This window comes from Lontra canadensis, unplaced genomic scaffold (genome assembly GCF_010015895.1).
Source record: "Lontra canadensis isolate GAN:19392208 unplaced genomic scaffold, GSC_riverotter_1.0 scaffold24, whole genome shotgun sequence".
NCBI lineage: Eukaryota > Metazoa > Chordata > Mammalia > Carnivora > Mustelidae > Lontra > Lontra canadensis.
The window spans coordinates 16,483,844-16,498,300 of record NW_022631018.1 but is presented as its reverse complement, the minus strand read 5'-3'; the positions used below and the strand labels follow the sequence as shown (position 1 = coordinate 16,498,300).

General features: G+C 42.9%; 1 protein-coding gene across 1 annotated transcript in view; it reads left to right on the top strand.

The window, feature by feature from the left end:
• KMO (kynurenine 3-monooxygenase) overlaps positions 1-14,457 on the top strand; it is a 46,918-nt gene that overhangs the window by 19,366 nt on the left and 13,095 nt on the right. The window contains 5 exon segments of the mRNA XM_032862936.1: positions 354-443; positions 7,127-7,175; positions 10,997-11,084; positions 11,995-12,160; positions 14,331-14,402. Of these exon segments, the coding sequence (XP_032718827.1) occupies positions 354-443; positions 7,127-7,175; positions 10,997-11,084; positions 11,995-12,160; positions 14,331-14,402 (465 nt within the window).

The following is a 14,457-nucleotide window of genomic DNA, read 5'->3' as shown; positions in this document are numbered from 1 at the left end:
AACACTCTGCATGGGGCTTCAGGGGTCCTGGGTTTTCCTCCTCATGCATAGCTCACTCTGTTTTGTGATCATGAGAATATCGCTTATAACCTCCTTGATGCTGAACCCTTTTCCTTAATCATAATAGGTGATTTAGACCAGATACAATTTAAGTCAATTCCAAAATCTAATTTAAAAAAAAAAAATCAAAACCTAGAATTTGCAGGAACATACTTTTCGTCTGTTAATCCTTTGCATTAATTTTTAATTTTTTTGAAAATATCCGAAACATCACATTTTGAAATGGATATCTATCTGATTTGTGTGATGCTGCACTGTTGTCATTGAAATTGGTGTTTCTGGTTTTATTTCAGATTGTATCCCAAGGCATTCCCATGAGAGGAAGAATGATTCACTCTCTCTCGGGGAAAAAGTCTCCACTTCTGTATGGGACCAAGTCGCAGGTCAGTTGACCCTGAAGATAGTGTTTGCTTCCAGTTGAGTCTAACATCTGGAACATGACACTTGCTTATTGGTCCTTCCTTTCCTCTCTGGTCCTATCTTTGGCCTTGTCTGTGTCAGTCTACCATTCAGAAACTATACTAGTTAACAAGTTAATTGATAGGGAACCTTTAAAATAGGGCCCGTTTGCCAATAACCATTCAAAAAGAGTTAGTTAGGGTCTTATGTTCCATTAGGCTCTTTTTTGCCTATAGACATCAGTCACAGTGACCTGGGACCCCTTTCTCTCCCATCTCCTCTCAGCTACATAGAGAAGATCACCAATGTATTTATGGCCAAGCATAAAATGCAAGAACAACTCAAGAGGGTTTTCCCCAAACTGACTCTCTTGCCCCAAATTTAATTATAATGGAATTTATAGGATGAACCAGAAGTGTTTTCAGTGCTGTATAATTTCTACAACAACAGAGGCCAGATGGTGAGGTAGTTGACCAAAGAAAATACATTTTCTGCTTTGTGTTCTTCTTGTCTTTACATAGTAACACACAGAGTTGGGGAAAGTATGTATTTTTATCTAATATTTACACCTTCTAAGTTTATTGCTTTGAGAGAGAATGAATGTACCAAACATCTATCAACCAGAGAAAAACCCAACTTGCTTTTCCAACAAGGCCTCATTTTAGGAAGTGCAGAACCCAAGGGAGGTTTGTGTTGAGTCTCTGCGCTCCCACACATCTCCCACTGCAGGTGGCTCAGCAGTTCTCAGATTCCGCTGGGATCTTATTAAAATGCAGAGTCCAATTCTGTAGGGCCAGGATGGAAGCTGAGATTAGACGTCCCAAACACATACGGTGATGTTCGTGCTGCTGGTCTGTGGGCCACATGCTGGGCAGCAAGAGACAAAACACAGGTGCCCATGGGAACGAGTCTGTGTGGGCTTGAAGCACCTCACTCCTATTAGGATGCTACTGTAAGAAAACAGAAACAGAAAATAGTTATTGTTGGGAAAGATACGGAGAAGCTGGAACGCCTGTGCACTGTTGATAGGAATAGAAAATGGTGCAGCCAGTATGGAAAACAGTCTAATGTTTCCTCCAAAAATTAAAAATAGGATTTCCATATGACACAGCAGTTCCCCTTCTGGGTGCATATCCAACAGAACTGGAGGCAGGGACTTGAAGAAATATTTGAACCCTCATGATCATAGCAATATTATTCACAACAGTCAAAAAGCAAAAGTGACCCAAATGTCCATCAAGGGATGGATGGATATAAACACAATGTGGTGTACACAAATGTAAAGGTAACAGAAAATATATATTGTTTCCTGCCCCTGGTTCCTGGGCCCACAGAACTCCTAAAACTCTTGTAGTTTCCTGAAGGATAAAAGTACTAGGAGATCTTTTGTTCTAATATTTGGTCTTTGACTGTGGTTCCTAACACAGAGCTCCTAAATCCCTTGGAATTTCCTGGGTGATAAGAGTATCTTTTGTTCTAATGGGGTAACTGTTAGTGGGCTCCTGGATGGGGGGTGGTCACCAGAAAGACCAAGACATAATTAGAAGCTTGGAATTTTCCCCAGACGTGGGAGAGGGGCTGGGAGGGGAGTTAATGATCCATCACGTCCCTGTGAGGGAGTCTCCATAAAAATCCCCCAAAGTATGGAGTTAAGAGAGCTTCCAGATTCACGAACACACAGAGGTGCCAGTGGAAGGGTAGCCCACCCACCCGTAGAAGGCAAACACATCCCTTGCAAACACATCTTTCCATCTAGATGTTTCATCTGTGGCCTTGATCATATCCTTTTCTAATAAACTGATAAACAGTAAATCAACTGTTTTCCTGAGTTCTGTGAGATGCTCTAGAAAGTTCTTTCAACCTGAAAAGGGGGTCATGGGAACCTCTGACTTAAGCCGACCAGTTAGAAGCTCAGGTGTAAGCTACATTGCCATTGGCCTTTGGTGTGTGTGTGATGGGGGGAGGGGTGCAGTCTCTTGGGACTGAGTCCTTAACCTTTGGAATCTGAGGCTATCTCCAGGCAGATGGTGTAAGGACAAATTGTGGCACAGCCGGCTTGTGTCACTGAGAAATTTCTTCATGGAGGAACCACCCCCACTGCCACATCTGTTATCCGAGTGTCCTGCGTGTGGTAGTAGGTGAGAGTAAGGAAGACATTCCCCAGAGGAGAAGGGGGAGGGTTTTCTACATGACATGCTTTAGAATACTATTCAGCCTTAAAAAAAAAAAAAAGAAAGAAAGAAAGGAAGAAAGAAAGAAAGAAAAAAGAGGAAATCCTGACACCTGCTACAACATGATTGGAACTGGAGGGCTTTATATTAAGTGAAATAAGCCAGTCGCAGAAGGATAAGTGCCATATTACATTTATGGGAGGGATCTAGAGGAGAGAAGTGCATGGTGGTTGCCAGGGCCTGGAGGGAGGGATAAATGGGGAGCAAGAGAGTTTCCGCTGTGTAAGATGAAGTGTTCCGTGGATGGAGGTACAGACGGTCATGCCACCGGAACACTTAAAAAGAGTTAAGATGGTAAATGTTATATCGTGTGTGTTTTACTACAATGACAGTTCGCTTAAAAAGTGGTTGAAAAGAAAAACGCTCCAACAACGAAGTGGTCAGGGGGTTGCAGGGGAGGTGGTGGGGAAGGATCAAAATTTTCCATTTAGCAACTTTCTCAAATAATAACCCCACTGATTTGGGCATTATAAAAACATAGGTACCGAGGTAATGCATGAGCCAGGCAGGAGGAGGAAGCGGAAGCAAATCTACTGACCATCCACAGAAAGATAAGCATCATTGGGTAGTTAATACGCCCTGTTTCATGGGCCCCAACTTGGGCACAACTGTCCTCTTGTGCACCATGACCCGTGCTTGTGCTACTTACCCAGGACGGGGAGAGGAGCTTGCAACCTTGTGAGGACAGCCGGTGTTCGAGTCCTCGAGGAAAGAACGCTTCGGAGGGAGGCAGCGGGGTGGTTCGGAGAGGAGGTAGCTTTAGTTTTCAGGGATCTCACAGAGAAGGTGAGCTTGGAGAGGGACATTTTATTTAAATATCAAATTGGCGCCAAAATAGCATTTTCCCAATTAAATGAGGGTCTATTGAAGGGGAGTAGGGTGAGACCAAAATTCTAAAAACAAAACAATACAAAACAAAAACCCGAAATCTTTATGTGCCCAGTGTGTATTGGTAAGAAACATCTAGCGCGCGTTGGCATAACAGAATCTTACAGCAATGGGCAACCTTGGGCTCCTCGAATCCAACCACCCTGCTTCACTGATGAAGAAATAGGCTGCGTGGTACGCAAGGTCAACGTCAAGGGAGACGCAGGGCCGGTGGTCTCATGCACAGTCGCCAGGGCAGCACACTGCGGAAGGCGCTCCCAGGCACGCTGGGCAGGCCTGACTGGTTGCACTCTTGCTTTTGCTACATTGAGAGCGACCATAGTAATCCGCCCACTTTGTCTTGGATTCACAGGGAATTAGCCAAGTAGACCAATTCCAGCATCATGCCCCCTGAGCCCCCGAGAGATTGAACCAATAAAGTGTGAGTAGACCGCGGAGGAAGACATGGTGCAGAACATCAGGGAAGTTAGACGAACAGAGCGACTTAGACTTGAGCCTCAAACTGGCTTCCTTACCCCCAGCTCCAGGGGAGGTGGGAGGGGGCAGCTTCCTCTCCACCGACGCCCAAGAGGGTGAAGGCGTTGGTGGGACTTTCCATTTGGGGTCTTCAACACATTAGAGGAAGTAGGAAATGATCGCTTGCCCACATATCCTGCCCTTCTCAATTCTTAAGAACTCGGTGAATGCTAAATTTGCGGCCACCTCTTTCTTTGGTTTGCGTTGTTACTTTTATAACAGGGTTGAACACGGAACATCCTTTAAGAACATAAAATTGGTTTTGAATCGCTCAATTCCACAGCCTGTCGAAATGCAAAGCCCTCCCGGTGACCCCAGGATTTCTGCAAATCCTCAGGGAGCTCACCCTCCATTGGCCTCCCCACTTCTCTGAGCCTCCCTCCTCCACCTGTTTTGTCTGCCCTTTCTCCCTGGCCGGGTCCAGACTCTTCCAGTCTTGCTGGATCCTGCCAGGTCTCTCCCAAATTGCTCTGGGAACTATCAAAATATTCCCTGATAGACAGAGCAGGTCAGAAATCCCCATTTTTTTTTAATGATGCAGAAAAATGTATTTTATTTTATTTTATTTTATTTTATTTTATTTTATTTTATTTTATTTTATTTTATTTTATTCCAGTGTATTAACATACAGCATTACCAGTTTCAGTTGTACAATACAGTTATTTGGCAATTCCCCGTAATCCCTTGTATAATCCCCTTCACCAATGTCACCCATCCCCCACCCACCCTAGCTCCCCAAGTCTTGCCCTAACCTCCTAGCGCCCCCCTTACTAGAAAACATCCGCATTTGCAGGCTTTCGGAATATAGAGCAGAAGCATGTTTTTCTAATATATTCGAAAGTCTGCTGCAACCACTCTTGTACAAATATCCAAAGGAGATTCTCAAACTTCCTTTAGGTTTTATTAATAATGTTTTTGATTACCATGGCCACTTATCCTTCCTCACTTATTTGTTCTTTTTTTTTTTTTTCTTCCCGTGACTACTGCTTAATTTTATTAAGGACCTTCATGAAGGTTCATTTGAAACAACTTAGTCTGTCAGATGCAGTTGAATCACTAGGCGGCAACAGCAAGTACTTTCAGTGTTGGATTAATAATGTCCCACGCATTGATAATTACTCCACTAGCTGGCTAGGAAGAATACACAGAATTGTACAAAACACACTGTGATGAGGAAGGACCATTGATACATGACTCATAAAACAGGTTAAATTGTCATCATTTGAACTGTTACTTGAAACATACGGCTGCCAGAAGGCGACCAGTGTTCTTTTTGTTCCTGTTTTTGTCTTGATAAATAAATTCGATAATGCTATCCAGATCGGAAATCTGGAGCAGGAATATGAGAATTACTTCTCTGTAGCCTTCATCAGAGATGAGGGTTTTTCCCCCAGTTTTATTGAGAGACAATTGCCCAAGTTCAAGGAGAACCGCATGATGGTTTGATTGGTATGTGCTGTGAAGACTAACCTGTTCTCATTCATATTTTTTCTTCATACGATCAACCTTTTAGAAGAGGCATTGGAGAAGTGAGGCATGATGGGGGAGGCTCTAACTTTTGCTTATAACACAAGGCTGATCCCGGACCCCAGGGGGAATGGACAGGGCCTCTCTGAACAGGACCGGTTCCCAGATGATACAGGTGTCAACCACGCCTCCCGACTGAGATGGAAAGACTATTTCCCCCACGTAAATGAGCCTTCCTAATTTAAATGTTTCCTAGCATACTCTGAATAACAAGCGTGGTTTCCACTGAAATGAGGGATTAATGACACAGAAGAGTGGAAACCAGAACAAAGAGGCAAAGAATGAAGAAGTCCTCTTAATATTAATTTATAGCAAAGACACAGGAAGTTGTGTCTTCAGTCATTGTCTTTGTAGCATGACAGAGTTATTTTTACACCAACTCTAGATTTAGCTGTTAATATTAAATGTCTACTTCTGGATGAGCTGAAGATTTATAAAGTAGCATATTTGCATTAAATGATGTAATGTTTCTAAATTTGGGAGACACATGCTTTAAATTTGTAAAGACTTGACTCACCCTGAATTGCAAGTCCCCATTTCGACTTTTGTGGGCTCTGGGTGGGCACTTTTGTTTTTGTGGGTCTGTCTCTCTCTGAAACAATAAATATTAAAAATTAGCTTTTATGAGTGCATTGGTATAGAGATTAATCAGGCTGGATTTATTCTCATGTATTCATTATGTTTTTTTCTTCTGATTTTAGTATCAACTAAAATTAGAACATTTTCATGGACCCCTAAAAGTATGTTCCCTCTGTGCCTCAGGCACAGTCGGCCCTGCCGAATTGTCCCATAAAGTCAGAAAAAACAAACATGGGTCCCAGGCAGGGCTGATCCTACTTCTACCAGTACTTCCCCTCCCCACTTCTTTCACGTTGAAATGAGTGCCTTCAAAGTAGTCTCTTTAGGGGCCTCTGGGTGGCTCAGTTAAGCAATTTCCTTCCATTCAGGTCATGATCCCAGGGTCCTGGGACTGAGCCCTTCATGGGGCTCCCTGCTCAGGGGGGAGTCTGCTTCTCTTTCTGCCTCTGCTTCTCCCCTCCAGCTCATGCTCTCTCTCTCTCACTTACTCCCTTCACCTCAAATCAATTAAAAAAAAATCTTTAAAACAAAAACAAAGTAGTGTCTTTAGGAAATAGTATACTTATGCTAGTGATGCTGTCATTACGGAAGTTTTTCCAGCAGCTCTATTTGGAGCCCTAGGATGAAAATAGGTTTATGAAATGTCAGCATAAAACTATCTCAGTGAAAATAACATGTTTTTGCTTATAAGATGAGGATTTGGTTTTTGTGGTATCAAACCTGAAAAATCCTGAGTTTAAACTTGAACATTGTTTTGTATGTATTTGGTTAAAGTGCTTTTTTTTTTTAAAGGCTCCTTAGCTAAATGACTACAAAACTAAGCTTGCAACCCTCTGCTAGGTATTTCCTATTGCTGAGCGAATAATGTGAAACGTTATCTGTCCATTCTCCAGAAGCAAACGGTATCAACTGTGTTTTTCTTGCAGTACATTCTTTCTGTAAGCAGAGCAGATCTAAACAAGGAACTTTTGACGGGTAAGTCCAACACTTTATTCAGCTATTGTCATTTCAGTAAAGTACATGAGCCTAACTCAGCTTGTCCCATGATTTACTGGGATTTGCTTTTATGACTCCTTTTCCTGGGTTACCCATGGGTTATTTGCACAGGCTATGTACAGCCCAAAGCCCTTCTTGACACAGAGTAGCGCTGGATCCTTCTGCGTCTCTGTCTCTCTCATCTTACGGCTGATCTAAATAAAAATCATTTGTCCACCACACATTAAAGTCCTGCTGTCTTCTCAGTACTAGAACGAGTGAGTGCTCACTCCCTGAAGACCTCGTGGACTGGAAGAAGAGCAGATACCCTCGAAGGACTTGCCCAGGGGCGCAATCAGCCCCACACTACAGACACATGAAAAGCAGTAGCTGGAGGCTAAATAGGGTGGTGGTCTTTAGGGTATGTCGATAATTCCCGGGTGCAGCAACCAAGCGGTAGACTGAGCTAGAGCCCGGGGGTGGGGGGGCACCAGTGCTGAAGCTGGAGGCACGTGCTTTTGTAGGAGACCAAGGAGATAGACGGCCAAGGAGGCTGAGAAAGAAGTTGTGACATCCTCTCTGAGACTTTGATGTCTTACAGACCAAGCCATTCATGGACAAGCCGCTGAACTGCAAATTAAATCTGTAGCTTGGATAATTGGATTGATAATCCAGTCACCTTCCAGGTAGCCCTTGATCACAACAGTTTTTTTCCTCTTCCTCAGCGTTTGTGCTAATCAGTTCCATTCCCCGCAGAGCATAACCCTTGAGTAATTCTACCATCAGTTCCTCCTTGCAGTCCAGCAGCCTCTGAGTTTTGGAGAGCAGCGATGCTCCGTGATTTACCTGTGTTTTTCCACGGCCCCCGATCCAGCGTGAGTTTGCAGCATGTCTGTTGAACGCTGAACTGGCAGGAGTCATCTGCGGAGCTCACTCCTGCTGACTCACCAGGGACTTCAGAAATAGGGCTTAGTATTCTTCCTAATTCCACTTCTTTACTTATATTTGTAAGACTATCCTTTGGATGAGTAAATGTTGGGGGGTTGGGGGGGGTGTAGGTAGTTGCTAGATATACTCATACTGATCTCCAGAAGTCCCAAAACAGCTTTTTAAAAAGTAGCCTACAGCAGACCTAAGACAATCCCTTTAGAACATCCTCTGAATTTATTAAGATAAAAACGAGAGCAAACATTCACTGAGGCCCCAGAAGTATGTTCATTGCTCTATATGCATTGATTTATAGACCCTCCCAACAGCTCAGTGAGGTGGGAGCTCTTTTCCCTCTGTTTTACAGGTGGTGAAGGAGGTTTCCAGAGCTCCCCCCCAACCCCCCAGCAGCCCACATGGTTAATAAGTGATAGAGTCCAGGCTGGAGCTTGGGCCCCTACTCCAAAGTCCATGCCCTTATCCACGAACGTCAGTGCCTCCCGCATGACACACGACACATCTGCTGAACAGCAGGAGCCACAGCCTGGGAAGAACTGACCTTGTGGACAGACCAGAAGCTCCCAGCCCTGGTTTTCCTTAGGAATGTGCTGCACACTGTGTGATTTCAGAAATGCCACAAACTTGTGAATGAAATGAACACGGCCTCTCTTCGCTCCCAAACATCATTTGGCATATAAGTTCTTTCATACGGCTTTCATTCCTTTACACAAACGTGTGAGCCACCGCCTCCAGGTGCAAACGCGGGCTCTGGACCCAACAGCACCCCGCCCCCCACTCCTAAGCCTCAAGAACGAAGTCACTGCCCTGCACTCCATGTAGGATTGTTCCATGGTTCACTGTGTATGTTGGGGGGGGGGTGTTAATAATTGTTAAGCAAAGCAAGCAGAAAAAGGCTTGTGGTCAAGAAAATGTGGTAAATTCTGCACGAAACAAGTTTTGTAAGTTTTCTTACAGTCTTTCTCTGATGGTCTGCATTGTGGATTTTCTAGAGCAGCACTGTCCAAGACCCAGCCACAGATGGCAGACTCATGTATAATTTAAACTTTTTTAGTAACCACATGTAAAAAACAAAAAAGAACCAAGTTAACTTTAACAATATATTTTAACCTGATATATCCAAAATATTATCATTTCAATGTGTAATCAACAGAACACAGTTATTCATGAGACATTTTTTTTGAGGGGGGGGAATATTGAGTTGCCCAAACCCCCTGTGTGCAATTCATCTCCATTCAGACTAGCCACGTGTGGCTGAGGACCAGGACCGCACAGCTCAGGGGTCAGACTGTTAGCATCTTGCTAATGGCTTTGACCACAAAATGGTTTTTATTAGGAAGCATATTCCAGGACTATTGTTCTGTGGAAACTTCTTTGAGCTGTCTTAGTATACATTTAAGTAAAAAATAGATTTTTTTTTTTTTTTAGATTTTATTTATTTGACAGAGAGCACGAGCCGGGGAAGGGGCAGCAGGTAGAGGGAGAAGCTGGCTTCCTGAGGAGCAGACAGCCAATGCAGGGCTCGATCCCAGGTTTGTAGGAACAGGACCTGAGCCAAAGGCAGACACTTAACTGACTGAGCCACCCAGGTGCCCCCCCTCAAAATTAAATTAAATTAAATTTTTTAAAAGCTTGATTTCACAAACATATTTTGAGTTTATAAAAGGTATCCATCATGGTTCGGATAAACTCTGTTTTCTCCAAAGTTATTTTCCAAAAGATTTCTTAAACATAGATAGATAGATCTGATGTGTAGCCTTAACAACAATAAATAGCCTGTAATTATAGATCTCCTAACCATGAGAATTAATAGGGACAAAAATAACATTTTACTGTTATGACAAGAATATGATGAATTCACTACTTTCTACTGATTGTTAGCAGGCAAAATTCAAAAAGCACCAAAATAATTTGATTCTATTTATTGAGAAATTTTAAATCTTCTTACTCAGTGTTTTCCCCTAAGTGTTCCGGTGTTTGATTACAAAAAGAATTAGTGTCAAAAACTTATATTTGTGGGGTGCCTGGGGGGCTCAATCATTAACCATCTGCCTTGGGCTCAGGTCATAATCCCAGTGTCCTGGGATGGAGGCCCATATTGGGAAGCCTGTTTCTCCCTCTCCAACTCCCCCTGTTTGTGTTCCCTCTCTAGCTATCTCTCTCTGTCATAAATAAATAAAACCTTTAAAAAAAAAATCTGTATTTGTGACAACGTGACTCCAAAGTTCGGAGACTTACTAAAAAGAGATAAAGAATCAGGCATAGCTTGAGAAAAGGAGTTTCGCTGCATATTTCTTTCTCTCTTTTTTAATGAGAGAATGTTTTTAAAAAATATTTTATTTATTGATTTGACAGAGAGAGAGAGAGCACAAGCAGGCAGAGAGGCAGGCAGAGAGAGAAGCAGGCTCCTCGCTGAGCAGGGAGCTGGATGCAGGACTCGATCCCAGGACCCTGGGTTCATGACCTGAGCCAAAAGCAGACGCTTCACCAACTGAGCCACCCAGACGCCCCTAGCTGAGTATTTCTAATCACAAGTAAGGTCTTAGGTCAGAGGCAACTTTTAAAATACGTGCCGCCTCTTTCTTTTCCAGGGTTACAGCCATCATAGCAATGTGAAAATTTGCATATTGGAATTGTTTTTTTTTTTTTTTTAGATGAGGATAGTTGATTTGTATTCATCACTTTTATTACCAGATGATCCTGGAACATTCGAGAAATAGCTGTCAAAAGACTGTTTTAACCGATTCATTTTTCCCTTCTTGAGAATAAACATCTCTATCCTACTGTTCTCGGAAAACGATGACTATTTCAATTTGATTAAGTGACACGAGAATTGGAATTTCATTTCTATTTGGTTTTCTTCTTTGTCTCCTCAGCCGTTGAGAAATACCCCAATGCGAAGGTGCACTTTGGCCACAGGCTGTTGAAGTGTAATCCTGAGGAGGGCACGATCACGGTGCTCAGGTAATCCCCGGGGAGGGGGGGGTTGCTGACTGCGGAGGTGAAGGCTTTGGAGTGGAGAACTGGACCTGTACACTTTGTTCTCTGGCTTCTTTGGAAGAGTTAAATGATTACTAAAAGAGATTCAAAGAATCAGATCGAAAACCAGCCTGGGCTGCCTTCTGAACACCAACACCAGTGGTTCTTCTTGATTCTTGTGCTGGTTCAGTGTCCTGCCATGTCCCACACCAGCGCCCGCCGCTCCCCAAAGGCTCTCTGTCCTTGAAACAGATGACCCCCCGCGGCCCGGCGTTTCCTCTCTTCTTTTGGAAACGATTTGGCTGCCTCTTTGGCTGCCTGCGTTTCCTCTGAAGCTCCTAGCCCCGTGTCCCATTCTTGGCATGTGCCATGGATTCCCACTCTGTTCGCAACCACTTAGAGGGTCCCTTCGCTAAAACGAGCCTCTCTAGTCCGTTCCTCTGTCTTCACTCTCATCACTCTCCGTCCTTATTTCGACCCTAATCCGTGCTCTTTTCCTGTTTGGCACCTTCACAGATACCTCTTGCCGTGATCTCAAATGCATCTTAAAACTTGACCATCTTGGGGCACTTGGGTGGCAGCAGAGCAGTGGCCCCCCTGAGCTGCTGCTTTTTATACCCGAGTAGATGAACATCACCATTTTTACCACTAGACAGTTTTTTTTTTTTTAAGATTTTATTTATTATGTATTTGACAGACAGAGATCACAAGTAGGCAGAGAGGCAGAGAGAGAGAGAGAGGTTAAGCAGGCTGCCTGCTGAGCAGAGAGCCGAATGCGGGGCTCGATCCCAGGACTCTGGGATCGTGACCTGAGCCGAAGGCAGAGGCTTTAACCCAATTGAGCCACCCAGGTGCCCCTAGACGTTTTCTTTTAATGGTACATGTTATTTTTCAGATCTGACGAAGTTCCCATAGATGTCACTTATGACCTCATTGTAGGATGTGATGGAGCCTATTCCACTGTCCGAAGCCACCTCATGAAGAAGCCCCGCTTTGATTACAGTCAGCTGTACATTCCTCACGGGTACATGGAGCTCACGATCCCACCCAGGAACGGGGATGTAAGTCCTTACCCTTCTTTGGCTCCTTCCCACAGCCCTCCCACCCCTGGGACCAGGGAAGACACAGAACCTAGTGCACTTGTTCTTGGCTAAACATGTGGATGAATTCTGGGGTCTGTCGTAGTCCTCGTAAGGCGTAACAAGTTGGGTGTGCAAATATCCCCTTAGTAATATCACTTCTCTCCCTTGCCTACGTTTTCCTGAGTGGGCAGGAAAGAAGAGGCATCACCAGTGCCCTACTGAAAATGCACAGGGAATTTGTCTGATATAATCATGTCATTTTTCTATTTTTTCTTGGTGTGTGTGTAATGTGTATGTATATACATGTATGTGGGGTGTGTGTGTGTGTCTGTGTGTGTGTGATTGAATTTTGTCTAGTATTGAGAACCCACATAAGTTATATGAATTTCTAAAGACAGGACAGAAAGCATTTTTAAGATAATTTCTACCTTAAGTGGGTTTGGAATCTTTCTGTATACCAACAATCCAGACCTCTTATACTCATGATTGTTTCAAATAATAGTCATTCGATAAAGCAAATAGCAAGTCATTACAGAAAGATTTCCATGCATTTTCCTCATTTCTGGGTTCCCAAGTTTGGCCCTCTTTGGCCTGAGGCAAGTACAGCCTAGGTATGTTTAATATTGTCCTAAGCAAATAAATGTAGGAACTTACTAAGGGAAATTAAAGTATTAACAAAACCAGTAAGGATCTTGGCTTATAGGTAAATATAAGTAAATAGCATTTGTTAAAACTTGATTTGCATAGAAAACATCTGTTTTTAAGGTACAGGTGTGATCTCTCCTATTTGAAATTCAGACATCTATAAAATTAGTCAGTCTGTGACGGTGATATTAACATACCGGCTATGCGCCAAACTGTATCAGCCAGGCCGATCCATATTAACATTGAATCACTGTTTATATCTTCCTCCCGGTCGCAAAAGTATTTAGTAATTCTGAAGTGCTAATTTTACGGTTTTCAAGGGAGCCTTGTTCTCATGGCTCAGGATCTGATAATTCTGGGTAATAGGATACTAGGATTCTGTTGAAAAATTGCCCCAGACTTGAGTGGACTCATGCCTCCTAACGTAGATTTAAGATCACCATTTACTTTTTGTAGGGGCTCATATTTCATAGTAAGGATTTGTGGTTTACAAAAAGTCTCTGCTCTTAAAAAAAAAAACCACTGTTTTGACATAGCAATGGGATTCAGACCTGGGAGTATTTTAATATGGTCCCAAAACTATCCTAGGAAACTCCCATATTGGGGAGGAGTGCTTAAAGAATTGGGTGGGAGGCTCATCTCAAAGCATAGCAGGCACCTGTTTCGCTCACATTTCCTGTTTGGAGAGACTTGTGGTGAGGGCCCAATGGGGATTCCCGTAGCCTACTCTTCGATAAAGATATCTATTGACAGCATGACTTGATAATGAAGAAGCTGAAATTTTAAAGGATTATTTCCCAGAGTCATAAAATATGCATGAACATCAAAATATTATTCTTGGTGTCACAATTTCAAGTAACATGTACTTGAAATGGTTGGAAACGGATTACGTGTTTTTATGTGTATCATACCCTGGGGAACCTCCAGGATTAGGTTTGGCTGGGTCTTTGGGTTCGTTGATCTGCCCAAGCAATCAATACTGACTCAGACTACTATCGTGTTGTCGTGGGGTCTCTAAAAAGAAAACACTTCCTTCTATTATTTATGTTGTAGGAAGCAAGTGGTAAGAAGCTTGTTGGTAAAATTTTATTTTGCCCATGAAATTTAAACTTAGGTTTTCTGTTCATACAAAAAGTCCCCAAGTAAGGTGAAAAATAAAGTATAAAATATCACACACACACACATATATGTGGACATAGAAATATATAGTTTACGTGTGTGTGTGTGTAATGTGTATGTATATACAGGTATGGGGGGGTGTGTCTGTGTGTGTGTGATTGAATTTTGTCTAGTATCGAGAACCCACTTAAGTTATATGAATTTCTAAAGACAGGACAGAAAGCATTTTTAAGATAATTTCTACCTTAAATAGCAGTAGGTGTGCATATCACCAAGTGTGTGATACTCTTTGAATCGCTACAGAAACAGTCAAGCAGAGTCAGTTTTCTAGATCTGCTGCCTTAGAGCTCTAATCCAACACAAATACAATTTCTTCCCTTTACAGTACGCCATGGAACCTAATTACCTGCATATTTGGCCCCGAAATACCTTTATGATGATTGCGCTTCCTAACATGGTAATATAGAGTTTATCAATGTAATTTTGCATCTGTCACTAAAGTTTTTCATGAC